Source organism: Hyla sarda, chromosome 7, assembly GCF_029499605.1.
Source record: "Hyla sarda isolate aHylSar1 chromosome 7, aHylSar1.hap1, whole genome shotgun sequence".
NCBI lineage: Eukaryota > Metazoa > Chordata > Amphibia > Anura > Hylidae > Hyla > Hyla sarda.
Window position 1 is genome coordinate 1,744,128 of NC_079195.1, and position 17,621 is coordinate 1,761,748.

At 50.2% G+C, this 17,621-nt stretch overlaps 1 protein-coding gene across 4 annotated transcripts in view; it reads right to left on the reverse strand.

Annotated features, from left to right (window-relative positions):
* Positions 1–12,141: 12,141 nt before the first annotated feature.
* Positions 12,142–17,621, reverse strand: part of LOC130282619 (oocyte zinc finger protein XlCOF7.1-like) — a 29,371-nt gene continuing 23,891 nt past the window's right edge. For all 4 annotated transcript variants that reach the window (XM_056531052.1, XM_056531050.1, XM_056531053.1 and 1 more), the window contains 2 exons: positions 14,557–14,677; positions 12,142–14,430 (listed from right to left, as the gene is read on the reverse strand). In XM_056531052.1, the coding sequence (XP_056387027.1) occupies positions 13,100–14,430; positions 14,557–14,677 (1,452 nt within the window). In that variant the 3' untranslated portion in view covers positions 12,142–13,099. The remainder of the gene's footprint in view (positions 14,431–14,556; positions 14,678–17,621) is intronic.

Below are 17,621 nucleotides of genomic sequence, written 5' to 3' on the forward strand. Positions count from 1 at the left end.
CCCCGTACATCACCACCTGACTGTGCCCCCGTACATCACCACCTGACTGTGCCCCCGTACATCATCACCAGACTGTGCCCCCGTACATCATCACCAGACTGTACCCCCGTACATCATCACCAGACTGTACCCCCGTACATCACCCCCCGACTGGACTGTGCCCCCGTACATCACCACCCGACTGTGCTCCCGTACATCACCCCCCGACTGGACTGTGCCCCCGTACATCACCCCCCGACTGTGCTCCCGTACATCACCCCCAGACTGTGCCCCTATACATCACCCCCAGACTGTGCCACTGTACATCACCCCCAGACTGTCCTCCTGTACATCATCACCAGACTGTGCCCCCGTACATCACCAGACTGTGCCCCCATACATCATCACCAGACTGTGCCCCCGTACATCACCACCTGACTGTGCCCCGTACATCATCACCAGACTGTGCCCCCGTACATCATCACCAGACTGTACCCCCGTACATCATCACCAGACTGTACCCCCGTACATCACCCCCCGACTGGACTGTGCCCCCGTACATCACCACCCGACTGTGCTCCCGTACATCACCCCCCGACTGGACTGTGCCCCCGTACATCACCCCCCGACTGTGCTCCCGTACATCACCCCCAGACTGTGCCCCTATACATCACCCCCAGACTGTGCCACTGTACATCACCCCCAGACTGTCCTCCTGTACATCATCACCAGACTGTGCCCCCGTACATCACCAGACTGTGCCCCCATACATCATCACCAGACTGTGCCCCTGTACATCACCACCCTGTGCCCCCGTACATCATCACCAGACTGTGCCCCTGTACATCACCACCTGACTGTGCCCCCGTACATCACCACCTGACTGTGCCCCCGTACATCATCACCAGACTGTGCCCCCGTACATCACCACCTGACTGTGCCCCCGTACATCATCACCAGACTGTGCCCCCGTACGTCACCACCCGCCTGTGCCCCTGTACATCACCACCTGACTGTGCCCCCGTACATCATCACCAGACTGTGCCCCTGTACGTCACCACCCGCCTGTGCCCCTGTACATCATCACCAGACTGTGCCCCCGTACATCACCACCCGCCTGTGCCCCTGTACATCACCACCTGACTGTACCCCTGTACATCATCACCAGACTGTGCCCCTGTACATCACCACCTGACTGTACCCCTGTCCTGGAGCGTATATTTCCTCATGTGTTCAGATCCAGCACCAGCGTCACCTGCTCCTGAGCTGCTCGGACCAACAGGCCTGACATCATCATCATCATCCCCACCCCCCCCCCCTTTCAGTGAGAACTTCTGATGTGTGATCGTGGCCTCCTTGCCCCTCAGCACATCCACCATGATACCTCCTCAGTATCCCCATCCTGCCTATCACCCCCAGTGCCACTATTACTGTGCTCAGCTACTGCATCCCTCTCCACCACCTCAGACCGTGACACAACTCCTTCTCATGGCTCGTGCTATCCTTCTGCGTAGTAGGGGGAGGAAGCAAAAACTGGTGCAGGACGGACATTTCTGCCGCGCCATGTAACTGTATACAATGAGGAATCCACTTACACCAGGCTCGTCATCAGACTCCTCCTCCTAAGAAGATCTCAAACCAGTCACCCAGTCCACAAGGGCCGTAATATCCTGTGAAACCACCAACCCTTGTGAGAACCTGTGACAGATGCTTCTACTCCCACCAGGCACCTGCTGCTACCTGTACTGGTGCTGGTACTGCCACCAACATTCTTACTCTGTTCTCTACCCCATCCTCAAATCCTTTACCAGACATATTTTTTTTGTTGAATGTAATTTTTTTAAAATCTTTTTTGGGGTGATTTGTCACCCCAAAACTAGACAGCTTTCACTTTTAATGCTAGAAATTCGTAGTTATGTTAAATGGGTACTCCACTGTCCAGCATTCGGAACATTTAGTTCCAACCGCTGTGTGCATGCTGCGGGGGTCGGCCACGTCAGGCCATGATGATATCACGAGGGGCATGGGAGGGAACATTTTTTTTTTTCAAAAGCTGTGTGCGGGCTGCGGGGGTTGTGACGTCACGGCCACGCCCTCAGTTAAAGTCTATGGGAGGGCGTGTGGCAGTCGCCACACCCCCTCCCATAGACTTCACATCACAACCCCCTTGCGACGTCAGGCCGTAATGTGGCTTGACATTTCAAGGGGCGTGGCCAACCCCCACAGCGCGCGCACACACAACGTTCAAAACTAAATGTTCCGAATGCTGTCCAGTGGAGTACCCCTTTAAACCCAGTTACAATTCACTATATTTTTTAATTAAACCCAGACAATACATGTAACTTATGGCTATGCCGCGTTCACTCCTAATGCTTTCAACTGTGTAGTTATGTTAAACCCAGGTAGAAATACTATATGTTAGATTAAAGTTTGTCTAGAAAATACACGTAACTTAGCCTAAAAAGGAGACTTTTTCTCGGAAGATCCATTGGGGATACAGGAAGCATGGGTATATCTTGCTGCCACTAGGCATAAAAAAAAAAAAAGAAGTCGGTTCCTCCCAGCAGGATATACCCCACCTACTGCCTCAGAGACACTCAGTTTTAGTCCCAAAGCAATAGGAGGAACTAATTAAAATTACAGAGTCCGGAGGGAGCCCAGTAAGTGAACCAACAGACTCCGACCCTCAGGTAACAAACTAAAAACCAGCGGGGTGGGAGCTGTGCCCCCCAATGGATCTTCTGAGAAAAAGATTTTATGGTAAGTGTAAAAAATCTCCTTTTCTTGTTCAGCTCCATTGGGGGACACAGGAACCGTGGGACGTACCAAAGCAGTCCCTGGGCAGGAAAAGCAAATCAACCCGGAATCAAGTGGACGGCTAAGCCACCGCTGCCTGCAAAACCTTACGCCCCAAACTGGCAACGGCGGACGCAGAAGTGCGCACTTGGTAGAATTTGGTGAACATGTGCACCGAAGACCAAGTGGCCACCTTACACACCTGTAGGGCAGAAGCCCCGTTAAAGACCGCCCAAGAGGCCCCCACAGAGCGAGTGGAGTGAGCCGTAACCCAGAATGGGGGATTCTTCCCCTTAGAACGATACGCCTCAGAAATGGCGGACCGAATCCACCTGGAGATGGTGGCCCTCTGGAAGGACGAACAGCGAGTCCGACCGTCGGAAGGAAGAGGTGGCCGAAAGGTAAACCCGTAAAGCCCTGACCACATCTAGGTTGTGGAGAGAACGCTCCTTAGGATGAGATGCAGCAGGGCAGAAGGAGGGGAGAACGATATCCTCGTTCAGATGAAAGGAAGAAACCACCTCTGGTTGAAAAGAAGGCACTGGCTGGAGCACAGCCTTGTCCTGATGAAGAACCAGGAAGGCGGGCTGACAAGAGAGGGCTGCCAATTCCGACACCCGTCGGATTGAGGTCATGGCCACCAGGAAGGACACCTTCCAAGAAAGGAAACAAAGGGAAATGTCCCGGATAGGCTCAAACGGGGCAGACTGCAAGGCGCTCAGGACCAAATTCAAGTCCCAAGGGGGAGTAGGAGACCTGTAAGGAGGAATCTCATGAGCTACCCCCTGAAGGAAGGTGCGAACAGAAGAGTCGGAAGTCAGAGGTCGCTGAAAGAGAATAGACAGCGCTGACCCTTGACCCTTGAGAGAACTAAGAGCCAAACGTGTTTCAAGGCCCGACTGCAAAAACGCCAGAAGATTCGGCAGAAAAAAACGAAGTGGAGAAAGCGAGTGGGTCTCACACCACCAAAAATAGGCCCGCCAAGTCCTGTGATAAATCCTAGCCGAGGACTGTTTACGTGCCCTGAGCATGGTGCGAATAACCCCGGAGGAAAAACCACGGGCTTTTTAATACCGCGGTTTCAACCGCCACGCCGTCAAACGTAGTGGCAGTGAATTGGGGTGGCAAAGAGGACCCTGAGAAAGAAGATCGAAGCAATCTGGTAGCCGAAAAGGAACGTCCGACACGAGCCGAACCACGTCGGCATACCAAGAGCGGCGTGGCCAATCTGGAGCCACCAGAATGTCCAAAACGCCTTCCGCCTTGAGTTTTCTCAGCACTCGGGGCAGAAGAGGAAGTGGCGGAAACAGATAAGGGAGAGTGAACCTGGACCAGGGAATGACAAGAGCGTCCGTGGCCAGAGCCAGAGGATCTCGGGACTTTGCCACGAAGGCCGGAACCTGTCGATTCAGGCGGGACGCAAAGAGGTCCAGGTCCGGAATACCCCAGCGATGGCAAATGGACTCCCCCGGGGTTGGGAGAGGAGCGACTTAGAAAGTCTGCATCCCAGTTTTCCACCCCCGGGATGTGGATCACTGGTATGGAGGGAACCAGGCGCTCCACCAAGATCAAGATCTTGGACACCTCGGCCTTTGCAGCGTAGCTGCGAGTGCCCCCTTGACTGTTGATGTACGCCACAGCCGTGGCGTTGTCCGTCTGAATGCGGATCGGGCGGCCCCGGAGAAGAGACTCCCAGTGCCGGAGACAAAGGAAGATGGCCCGGATCTCTAGAACATTGATAGGAAGACAGGTTTCCTGAGGGGACCAGCGGCCCTCGACCGTTTGGTCCAGAAGAACGCGCCCCCCCCCCCCAACCAAGGAGACTCGTGTCCGTCGTCAATGCCAGCCAGTTCAACGGAAGGAACAAGCGACCGCTCCGGAGAAGAGGGGAGCGGAGCCACCAGAGAAGCGACTGGCGAGTCGAGGAGGGCAGACGGATCAGACGATCCAAGGACAGGGGAGACCCGTCCCAGAGAGACAGGATGGCCCACTGAAGTGGGCGGCAACAAAACTGTGCAAACGGAACCGCCGCCATGGTCACCACCATTCTGCCCAGCACAGTCATGCAGGAGCGAATGGACACTGGATGTGGGCATCTCAAGAGGCGGACACCGGACAGAAGAGCATTTCGCTTGTCCGAAGGAAGGAAAACCCGGGATCTCCAGGTATCGAACCGAAGGCCCAGAAAAAGCAGAGGCTGGGAGGGAGAAAAATTTGATTTCTCCTCGTTGATCAGCCAGCCGAAACTGGTCAGAGCCTGCAGGGTGATGTGGCGACTCTCCTCGTTCTGGACCAGGGACGGGGCCTTGATAAGCAGGACGTCCAGGTAAGGGAGGACAGACACCCCTTGGGAGCGGAGGATGGCAATAACAGCCGCCGGAACCTTGATAAAGACCCTGGGGGCTGTGGCCAGGCCGAATGGCAGAGCCACAAACTGAAAGTGACCCTCCGGAACGGCAAACCGTAGAAATCGCTGATGAGGAGGAAAAATTGGGATGTGGAGATACGCATCCCGAATGTCCACTGAAGACAGGAATTCGTCCTGATCCATTGATGCAACAATCGATCGTAGTGACTCCATCCGAAAGTGGCGAAGTCGAAGGTACCGATTGAGGAGTTTCCGGTCCAAAATCGGACAGACTGTTCCCTCCTTCTTGGGAACAACGAAGAGGTTCGAAAAGAAACCTCGGAAACGGTCCTGAGAAGGAACAGGCACAATGACTCCTTGCTGCAGCAGAGTGCGAATGGCAGAGCAAAAACCTGCAGCCAGGAAGGGCGAACGAGGAGAAAGGATCCCGGGGAAGAGAATCGAATTCGATTTGGTAACCGTCGGAGATGACGCCCTGAACCCAGGAATCCTGGACTTGTGCCAACCAGACATCCCAAAAGAGGGATAAGCGACCACCCACCCGAGGGAGAGCCTCGGGTGGGGGCGCCCCTTCAGGCTGAGGTAGGCTTGCGAGTCCCCGACTTTGCGGAAAAACGGCTGAAACGGCCATCCTGCTTCCAGGAGGAGCGAGGTTTGAAGGACGGGGCCTGCCTAGCTTGCGAGGAACCAGACTTGTCCTGTTGCCCAGGGCCCGGGGGGCGAAAGGAAGTCGTCTTGCGAAATCCCCCGTGAGCCGTAGAGCGGCGCGCCTTATTCTGGGGAAGCAAAGAACTCTTACCGCCCTTAGCCTCAGAAATGATGTCATCCAGCTTCTTGCCAAAAAGGCGGCCACCAGTAAAGGCCTTTACGTGGAGACTTTTTGGAAGCCGAGTCGGCATTCCAAGCTTTCAGCTACATAGAACGGCGGATGACGACTAGATTGCCGCACAGCGTGCTGACTCCAAGGAAACCTTGCATAAATAGTCACCTGCCTTGGAGATTTGGAGAGCACTATCAGCCATATCATCAGGAGGGGCCCCGGACAACACCCCTTGGCGGAGCTGAGAAGCCCAAATCGATAAGGCCTTTGAGACCCAGGTCAATGCAAAGGTCGAAAGTAGGGAGGACTCCACCACCTCAAAGGCGTACTTCGCCATATTTTCGACCCGTTTGTCCGTGGGATCTTTGAAGGAAGCGGCATCTGCCAACGGCAGGGTGGTGGATTTTGATAAACGGGAGACTGGGGGGTCCACCAATGGTGGAACGGTCCATTTAGAGACAAGGTCCTGAGAAAAGGGACACAGAGTCTTCAGCCATTTAGTGCCTTGGAAACGCTTCTCCGGAAGCTTCCAGTGGGTCTCCAGAAGATCATCAAACTCCTTAAGAGGATGGAAGACCTTGGGAGAGCGATGAATACGTGTAAAGAAAACTCCAGGAGCAGGGTCCGGAGTTCCAGGGTCCTGTAGATGGAAGTTGTCCCTGACAGCTGACACCAAGCTGTCCACCAAGTCTGACATGGATGACAGCTCTTCAGAATCCAATTGTGGAGCCAAGTCTGAGTCTGCCAGCTCTCCCTGAGACCGGGAACGGTTAGTGGAGGCTCCGAATCAAGGTGACACAGATCTGGTAAGGCAAGCTGGGGACCAAGAATGGTCTCTTGGAGAGTGACCACGTGACAGAGGACGCTGCCTAGAAGGGGGGACCTGGAGCGCGAGCGGCGGGAAGACCTGTGCTCAGGAGAGGAGTCAGAATAAATGACCCGGGGACGTCTGTGAGAGCTCTGAACTGGTCTCCCGAGTAGGACGCAAGGAGGAGTGCTTTAAGGCTTTAGCCACCTCCCTGGAAACATGCGCCAGATCAGGAATTGTTTGGGAGAGAGAGAAGACACCGAAACCGGGGCAGGTTCATGGTCCGCACGCTCCTGGGGGCTATCCTGGGTCGGGGGAGTAGGGCGGGAGGAATAGCAGGCAGAACAGGTAGGTTCAGCCGAACCCCCCGGCATTTTAACTTTACACCCTGTGCAAGCATAGTAAGTGACCAAAGTAGAGGCCGCCTGTCTGTGAGAAGGTTCAAAGCTGGGGGCGGACATTGCAAAATACAGAGAAGTCAGCTACCCAGAGACAGAAGAAAAAGGAACAAGCTCACCCAGGTCCCTGTGTCTTGAAGTCCCTGTAATCTTGGCAGTAGTGCAGGACAGCTTGCCGACTGCCGACTCCCACAGCGCGCGCTAGCACAGGAGAGGCTGAAAAATGCCTACTGTGCCCGCACTAGCTGGGGATTGCAGAATCATGTCCCCCGTGTGCGCGCTGCGCTAGAATTAGACACGCATCTAAGCGTGAACAAAAAGGGGCCGGACGCCCGCGAACGCCACCGGGCGCACGAGGTAGGAGAAGCCGGCAGCAGTCTCCCAACTGTGGGGACGGCTGCCGGAAGCCATTATCTCAGCTGTGTCAGCTGGTGCTTTACCCCTCTGAGCCAACTCCTGGCCTGACTGTCACAAATGTAAAGACCCCACCAAGTGCCCCCTCCACACAGAAAAACCCCAATAAAGTTGTATGAGCCCTGCAGGTCCCGATTAACCCCTGAGAGGCCCCATGCAGGCCCACTGATTAACCCCTGAGAGGCCCCAACAAGGGGAGTGGGATTGGTGTGTAGGGGTGCATACTCACCTAATGTGGAAGGTATACTTACCTCCCAAGAAGTCCTCCCTCCCCAGAAGTCTTCAACCAGTCTAAGCCAACTGCATCATACCAGGCTTCAGTAAGCGGGGCGAGCAGAGGCAATAGGTGACCCGGACCCAAGGTACAACCTGGTGCTGGTCGGTGTCGAGGAAGGGTTAACGGACCATACTCTATGGACCGTGCCCTTCAGACGCACGTGGTGGAATCAGGCAGCGCCATGCTCCTGTCACCCCAACCTAGAAAAAATAAAAAAAGGGAGAGAATATCTAAACTCTAAAAAACTAGAAAATAATAAAAGTAGACCAGGTCTGGAGATAACCAGATCTGTGTGTGCCTCCTAGGGACACAGCTAAAACAGAGTGTCTCTGAGGCAGTAGGTGGGGTATATCCTGCTGGGAGGAGCCGACTTTTTTTTTTTTTTATGCCTAGTGTCAGCAAGATATACCCACGATTCCTGTATCCCCCAATGGGGCTAAACGAGAAATGCACATTTCAAATTCACAATGCCTTTTAATGTATATTTATGTTAAAATACAGGTCACTGCTTTGCTCAGTTAGCAAGGTATTATAATGTGAAAGTTTTATGGCTTGTTCACTGCTGGCTGGGATTTGTAGTGAAACAAATAGACACAGTATTGTAGGTGACAGGACGTCATTGTCTGAGGTCAGCCCACTGATTAAAGCTTTGCTCAGCTCGGATATGTGAAGTCATTCTTGGATCTGTATTCCTGGTTCTCTCTTAGCTTTCTCTCTCCAAAATGGCAGCCACAATGCAGTGCATGCATAATTAACCTCTTAAACTCACACCTGTGCTGTGTCCTATTGGCATAGGAGCTGTATGACATGAGTGCAAGCAAATTATTGAATAACCTAGGGTCATGTGATCTTGCTGATAGCTGCAAGGTATGCTGGGCTACCCTGATGCGATCTCCTTTCATTGAGGCACCATAATGTCCCTTCTGCTATTATCACCGCCAAGTCTGGCAATTTTCAAAGGTTTGGAGAACTGCTGTCACCCCAAAGTTCAGAGCAAAACCAGGTTTGCCAGACTCTGCTTGCCTATCTCTGGTTCTAGGAAAGTAATGCGTTCTAGGAATTGTACTGAGCAACTGCTCAATAAAAAGTGCAGGGCTAGGACCCCAAAATAAATGGATTTTTACTGGTGTCAGACCGAGGGCAGACAGGAAAGCATTATGTTTTTTTTTAACTGAATAAGTATGTTCACACTGCAGAATTTCCACATGAAAATTCTGCACTTAAAAGGGGTATTCTGACATTATACATCTTATCCCCTATCCAAAGAACAGGGGATAAGATGTATGAACACAGGGGTCCCGCCGTTGGGACCCCCATAATCTCGGTGCAGCCCCCGGCATTCTGTGCCTTCACTACACCGGGCGCTGCCTCTGAGACATGACATCACGAGGGGGCATGGCTGCGACATCATGTCTCAGCCTCGGAGGCAGCACCCGGCACAGAATGCCAGGGGCTGCACCGAAATCGCAGGGGTATAAGATGTATGATCGCAGGGATCCCGCCGTTGGGACCCCCGCAATCTCGGTGCAGCACCCAGCATTCTGAGCCGGGCGCTGCCTCCGAGGCCGAGACGTGACGTCACGACCATGCCCCCTCGTGATGTCATGTCTCGGAGGCAGCGCCAGCTGTAGTGAAGGCACAGAATGCCGGGGGCTGTACCGAAATTGTGGGGGTTCCAGCAGCGGGACCCCTACGATCATACATCTTATCCCCTACCTTTGGATAGGGGATAAGATGTATAAAGCAGGAATACCCTTTTAATTAACCCCTTCATGACCCAGGGTTTTTCCATTTTTGCACTTTCGTTTTTTCCTCCTTACCTTTAAAAAACCATAACTCTTTCAATTTTGCACCTAAAAATCCATATGATGCTTATTTTTTGCGCCACCAATTCTACTTTGTAATGACATCAGTCATTTTACCCCAAAATCTACAGAGAAACGGAAAAAAAATTCATTGTGCAACAAAATTGAAGAAAAAACACAATTTTGTAATTTTTGGGGGCTTCCGTTTCTACACAGTACATTTTTAGCTAAAAGTGAAACTTTCTGTTTATTCTGTAGGTCCATACGGTTATAATAATCCCCGACTTATATAGGTGATTTTGTCGCACTTCTGGAAAAATCATAACTACATGCAGGAATATTTATACGTTTAAAATAGTCATCTTCTGACCCCTATAACTTTTTAATTTTTCTGCGTATGGGACGGTATGAGGGCTCATTTTTTGCGTCATGATCTGAAGTTTTTAGCGGTATAATTTTTGTAATGATCAGACTTTTTGATCGTTTTTAATTAATTTTTTCATGATATAAAAAGTGACCAAAATTACGCTTTTTTGGACTTTGGAATTTTTTTGCGCGTACGCCATTGACCATACAGTTTAATTAACGATATATTTTTATAATTCGGACATTTCCGCACGCGAAGATACCACATGTTTATTTTTATTTACACAGTTTTTTTTTTTTATAGGAAAAGGGGGGTGATTCAAACTTTTATTAGGGAAGGGGGTTAAATGATCTTTATTCACTTTTTATTTGCAATGTTATATATAGGAGACTATAACACTGCACACACTGATCTCTTATACTGATCATTGTTATCCCATAGGGACCTATAACACTGCACACACTGATCTCTTATACTGATCATTGTTATCCCATAGGAGACTATAACACTGCACACACTGATCTCTTATACTGATCATTGTTATCCCATAGGAGACTATAACACTGCACACACTGATCTATTATACTGATCATTGTTATCCCATAGGAGACTATAACACTGCACACACTGATCTCTTATACTAATCAATATTATCCCATAGGGACCTATAACACTGCACACACTGATCTCTTATACTAAATCATTGTTATCCCATAGGGACCTATAACACTGCACACACTGATCTTTTACATTGATCACTGGTTTCTCATAGGAAACCAGGGATCAATGATTCTGCAGCTTGACTGCTCATGTCTGGATCTCAGGCACTGAGCAGTCATTCGGCGATCGGACAGCATGGAGGCAGGTAGGGATCCTCCGGCTGTCATGTAAGCTGTTCGGGATGCTGCGATTTTGCCTCGGCGATCCCAAGCAACTCCCTGAGCTAACCGGCATTAGTTTACTTTCACTTTAGACGCGGCATTCAACTTTGAACGCAGCGTCTAAAGGGTTAATAGCGTGCGGCACCGCGATCACTGCCGCGCACTATTAGCCACGGGTCCAGGCCGTTGCTAGGTGCCGGGCCCGACCCGCTATGACGAGGGGCCACGCCGTGGCCCCACGTTATAGAATGGGAGCCGACCCATGACATACATGTATGTCATGGGTCAGGAAGGGGTTAATTGTCCATTCAATTCGAACGAATTCAGCAAAAAATATAAGTCTTGTCTTATAATTTTTCAGAATTCTGTAAGAAAATCCTATTGAAGTAAACCGGGCTTCACAGAATTCATTATGTTAGTAACATTATGTGCCCCCCTTTATACGTTTACTGAGGAATTCTGCAGAAGTCTAAAGGAAACTCTGCAGATATTTCTGTCGGAAAAAAACGCAGAATTCTGCAAAATAAATGCGGAAGTTCTGCAGAAATTCCGCCATGTGAACATAAGGCTGGGCGGTGTGACCAAATATGTGTATCACGGTATTTATTGTAACTTATGGGGGTTCCACGGTATATAACGGTATCCCCCCCCCCCACACACAAAATTAAGCGCTGCGCTGCGCTGTCCCCATTGGGGTGAATACTCTCATATCTCCCACAAGCGCTGCCCTCCTCGTCCTCCTGTTTGTTGCGGCCACCGGCGCCGACACTCTATACTGTACGCTGTATCCTTATGCCCGGGCTGCAAAAGGTAAACAAAATAAACTTTAACGCATGTTGCTACACCGGCCTTATGCTCTTCCTGGGGACGTGAACATTGGAGACACATGACAGTGCGCTCAACCTATCACCGGCCGAGGCGGTACATCGCTGATAAGCTGACGGCTCTCCGACCTTCCATTCCCTAGGAAGCAGGTCCGGACCAATGGGGAAGGGGAGTTAAAGTTTATTTTGTTTATCTTTTGCAGCCCCGGCATAGGGATACAGCGTACAGTATAGAGTGTCAGCGCCGGCCGCCCGCAACAAACAGGAGGACGAGGAGGGCAGCGCTTGCGGGTGATATGTGGGTATGAACCGGTATACCGCCCAGCCCTATGTGAACATACTCTGACAAAACCCTTAGGTAACAGCTATAAGTAACCATCCGTGACAGCTGAGCTCACATGACGACAATGAAGACACAAGGGTAAAAGGTGAAATAATATTTTATGGTTTGGGACATAAATACATTGATCGGTCAGTTCTTTACCAGTCAGGAAATATTTTCTCCCCTTTGTGTAATAAGAAAGAGACGTTCGTACGCAAAAGTCAGACGAGATGAGAAGGGAATGTACGTGAGGAAACCATCGAAAGACGTCACCTAAACATCTACAAATCCTCTTCATATTTGTAGCAAAATAAGGAAAATTCCAAAACAAGAACTAAAATGAACTGATGGGAGGAGGAAGACGGGAGATGTAGGCAGAATAAACACGACTTAAGGGGTACCTCACTGCCCCAGCGTTCCGAACATTTTATTCCGAACGCTGGGTGCAGGCTGGGGGGGTCGTGCTGTCAAGCCACCTCAATGCAAGTCTATGGGAGGGAGCGTGACATCTGCCTCCCATAGACTTGCAATGAGGGGGCGTGGCCGTGACATCAACAAAATGTTCCGAACTCTGGGGCAGTGAGGTACCACTTTAATGGAACAGGACAGTGGAGGAAGAGAGGGATTTATGATCAACGACGGTGACTGAGGTAGAAAGAGTCAACGCATTTTGGCAATTTCTTCCCTTTTTCATTGAGTTAACAATTCGATTCTATCCTGGCTCTTTACCACGTCACCAAGACAAACTTACAATGTTGGTCAGTGGTCTCCACACTGTGGACCTCCAAATGTTGTATGCCCGGACAGCCAACACTGTTGGAGTTGGAGTTTTGCAACAATTAGAGATCCACAGCTTGGAGACCAGTTGTCTATGGGATGGTCTTGGTCGCCAGAACAGATTGTTGGGGTCTGAACACTGAGACCCTGACTGATCAAAACTGGTACACATCAAGTCAGGTGATATCTAAAATCTGTCTATATCATCTCAAGTGACAAAGGTGGAGGCAAGATCAGCTTTTACCCCCTTCCCGATGCGTGCATCATTTAGACAGTCCGACCTGCGCGTGAGTTAACATGTGTTTGTTAAGAACCGATTTGGCTAAAAAATGTTTCCCACACAGGTGACAGGTGAAGGGCCGCTTGCCCATGTGCTTCCGCTCGTGTATTTCCAGCTCAGTCTTGTCGAAAAAGCATCGGCCGCACGTGTTGCAGAATGAGGGCAACGAGTGGCTCCTCTGATGTTTGGCCAGTGACGTCTCGCTGTAGAAGCAGCCCCCGCACACCGGGCACACGCACAGCTTCAGGTCCGTGTGGATGACCTGGTGCTTGATCAGGAAGGACATCTCCGTGAAGCTTTTCCCACAAAGGGTACAAATAAACACTTTGTCTACTGTGTGAATGACCTGATGTCGAGCAAGCGCCAAGTTACTGGAAAAGCCTTTATGGCAACTGGGACAGTGGTACAAGATCTCCACGGTGTCGGTACCTTGACGCACCGAGTAGACCGAAGAACTGTTGTTCTTCTCTGTATTGTTATCAGTTTGGGGTGGCCCTGAAATCTCCGATGTTCCTGGTGGCTCCACAACAGTACTTTTTAAGTTTTTGCACTTTCTTCCATTGTGTGAAGTTGGTTCCCGATGATTAACAAGACTAGGCGTAGATCGTCGTGTAGGATATCTCTGAATTTTGGACCGTAAACGATCTGGTTCCTTCTTCATACGAATAGGCACAAACTGTGTAGGCAAGGTGGTGTCATTATGGTCTTCTTTGTTGGATAAGGCTGGTTTCTCTGTATTATGAGCAGAGTGTTGTTGTGTATGGTCAGTGGGACTATAAATGGGGTCTGTGAGGTCACATGAGGCTCGTTCTTCGTCTTCATGGATAGGAGGGTACTGAGAAGGACCTGTGGATGTATACATATTGAGTTGTGTTGGGCTTTGTCCTCCGCATGTGACCGATTCCTCCATAATATAAGGATAAGGATGGTGTTGTGTGTGATCTGGGGGGTTATATACGACGGCGTCTATAAGATCTTCTTCATCATATGAGGACGGTTCCTCTTTGATATGAAGCTGACCAGTTGAGTGAGTAGATATGTCCAGGAGGTCTTCTCCATCCCATGAGTCATCACAGGGCTCTTCCTTAATACGAATACAGGGATAAAGTTGTGTATCATCTACATCACTCACGTGTCCATTTTCATACCCAGAAGCTTCTTCAGTAATGGTTTCACTGGAAATCGTTTGCAGGTCTCTAGGGTCCTGTGCATCCAAGTTTTCTGTCTCTGAATCGGTGTCCATGGCTACGTCATCTTCATTCACAAGATCTGATGGTGAATTATCGGGAGGACTATTACTGCTAATAGGATTATCTGGAGAGCAAAAAGAAGGAAAAACTGTAAATACATAATTAAATAGCATCTGTGTGGGGCAAAGACTAAAGTGGGAATATAAAGCACACAAAATACATAAAAAGTACAAAAGCAGTCTTCTCTTACCCGGTGATGTGCGGGGCCTGTGATCATCCATCAAGTCCTGGTACAGATCCTTGTGTCCTTCTACATACTCCCACTCCTCCATGGAGAAATAGACCGCCACATCCTGACACCTTATAGGAACCTGACACATAATGATACCGTCATCACCAGACCCCTCCATTACTGTATAATATCCCAGCAGTGTCACCTCTCATCACCAGACCCCTCCATTACTGTATAATGTCCCAGCAGTGTCACCTCTCATCACCAGACCCTCCATTACTGTATAATGTCCCAGCAGCGTCACCTCTCCAGTCATCACCAGACCCCTCCATTACTGTATAATGTCCCAGCAGTGTCACCTCTCTAATCATCACCAGACCCCTCCATTACTGTATAATGTCCCAGCAGTGTCACCTCTCCAGTCATCACCAGACCCCTGCATTACTGTATAATGTCCCAGCAGTGTCACCTCTCTAATCATCACCAGACCCCTCCATTACTGTATAATGTCCCAGCAGTGTCACCTCTCCAGTCATCACCAGACCCCTCCATTACTGTATAATGTCCCAGCAGTGTCACCTCTCCAGTCATCACCAAACCCCTCCATTACTGTATAATGTCCCAGCAGTGTCACCTCTCTAATTATCACCAGACCCCTCCATTACTGTATAATGTCCCAGCAGTGTCACCTCTCCAGTCATCACCAGACCCCTCCATTACTGTATAATGTCCCAGCAGGGTCACCTCTCCAGTCATCACCAGACCCCTCCATTACTGTATAATGTCCCAGCAGTGTCACCTCTCTAATCATAAAAAGACCCCTCCATTACTGTATAATATACCAGCAGTGTCACCTCCCCAGTCATCACCAGACCCCTCCATTACTGTATAATGTCCCAGCAGTGTCACCTCTCTAATCATCACCAGACCCCTCCATTACTGTATAATGTTCCTGCAGTGTCACCTCTCCAGTCATCACCAGACCCCTCCATTACTGTATAATGTCCCAGCAGTGTCACCTCTCCAGTCATCACCAGACCCCTCCATTACTGTATAATGTCCCAGCAGTGTCACCTCTCTAATCATCACCAGACCCCTCCATTACTGTATAATGTCCCAGCAGTGTCACCTCTCTAATTATGACCAGACCCCTCCATTACTGTATAATGTCCCAGCAGTGTCACCTCTCCAGTCATCACCAGACCCCTCCATTACTGTATAATGTCCCAGCAGTGTCACCTCTCTAATCATCACCAGACCCCTCCATTACTATATAATGTTCCAGCAGTGTCACCTCTCCAGTCATCACCAGACCCCTCCATTACTGTATAATGTCCCAGCAGTGTCACCTCTCTAATCATCACCAGACCCCTCCATTACTGTATAATGTCCCAGCAGTGTCACCTCTCCAGTCATCACCAGACCCCTCCATTACTGTATAATGTCCCAGCAGTGTCACCTCTCCAGTCATCACCAGACCCCTCCATTACTGTATAATGTCCCAGCAGGGTCACCTCTCCAGTCATCACCAGACCCCTCCATTACTGTATAAAGTCCCAGCAGGGTCACCTCTCATCACCAGACCCCTCCATTACTGTATAATATCCCAGCAGTGTCACCTCTCCAGTCATCACCAGACCCCTCCATTACTGTATAATGTCCCAGCAGTGTCACCTCTCCAGTCATCACCAGACCCCTCCATTACTGTATAAAGTCCCAGCAGGGTCACCTCTCATCACCAGACCCCTCCATTACTGTATAATATCCCAGCAGTGTCACCTCTCCAGTCATCACCAGACCCCTCCATTACTGTATAATGTCCCAGCAGTGTCACCTCTCCAGTCATCACCAGACCCCTCCATTACTGTATAATGTCCCAGCAGTGTCACCTCTCCAGTCATCACCAGACCCCTCCATTACTGTATAATGTCCCAGCAGTGTCACCTCTCTAATCATCACCAGACCCCTCCATTACTGTATAATGTCCCAGCAGTGTCACCTCTCCAGTCATCACCAGACCCCTCCATTACTGTATAATGTCCCAGCAGTGTCACCTCTCTAATCATCACCAGACCCCTCCATTACTGTATAATGTCCCAGCAGTGTCACCTCTCCAGTCATCACCAGACCCCTCCATTACTGTATAATGACCCAGCAGTGTCACCTCTCCAGTCATCACCAGACCCCTCCATTACTGTATAATGTCCCAGCAGTGTCACCTCTCATCACCAGACCCCTCCATTACTGTATAATGTCCAGCAGTGTCACCTCTCCAGTCATCACCAGACCCCTCCATTACTGTATAATGTCCAGCAGTGTCACCTCTCCAGTCATCACCAGACCCCTCCATCACTGTATAATGTCCAGCAGTGTCACCTCTCCAGTCATCACCAGACCCCTCCATTACTGTATAATGTCCCAGCAGTGTCACCTCTCCAGTCATCACCAGACCCCTCCATTACTGTATAATGACCCAACAGTGTCACCTCTCATCACCAGACCCCTCCATTACTGTATAATGTCCCAGCAGTGTCACCTCTCATCACCAGACCCCTCCATTACTGTATAATGTCCAGCAGTGTCACCTCTCATCACCAGACCCCTCCATTACTGTATAATGTCCAGCAGTGTCACCTCTCCAGTCATCACCAGACCCCTCCATTACTGTATAATGTCCAGCAGTGTCACCTCTCCAGTCATCACCAGACCCCTCCATTACTGTATAATGTCCCAGCAGTGTCACCTCTCTAATCATCACCAGACCCCTCCATTACTGTATAATGTCCTAGCAGTGTCACCTCTCTAATCATCACCAGACCCCTCCATTACTGTATAATGTCCCAGCAGTGTCACCTCTCTAATCATCACCAGACCCCTCCATTACTGTATAATGTCCCAGCAGTGTCACCTCTCTAATCATCACCAGACCCCTCCATTACTGTATAATGTCCCAGCAGTGTCACCTCTCTAATCATCACCAGACCCCTCCATTACTGTATAATGTCCAGCAGTGTCACCTCTCCAGTCATCACCAGACCCCTCCATTACTGTATAATGTCCCAGCAGTGTCACCTCTCTAATCA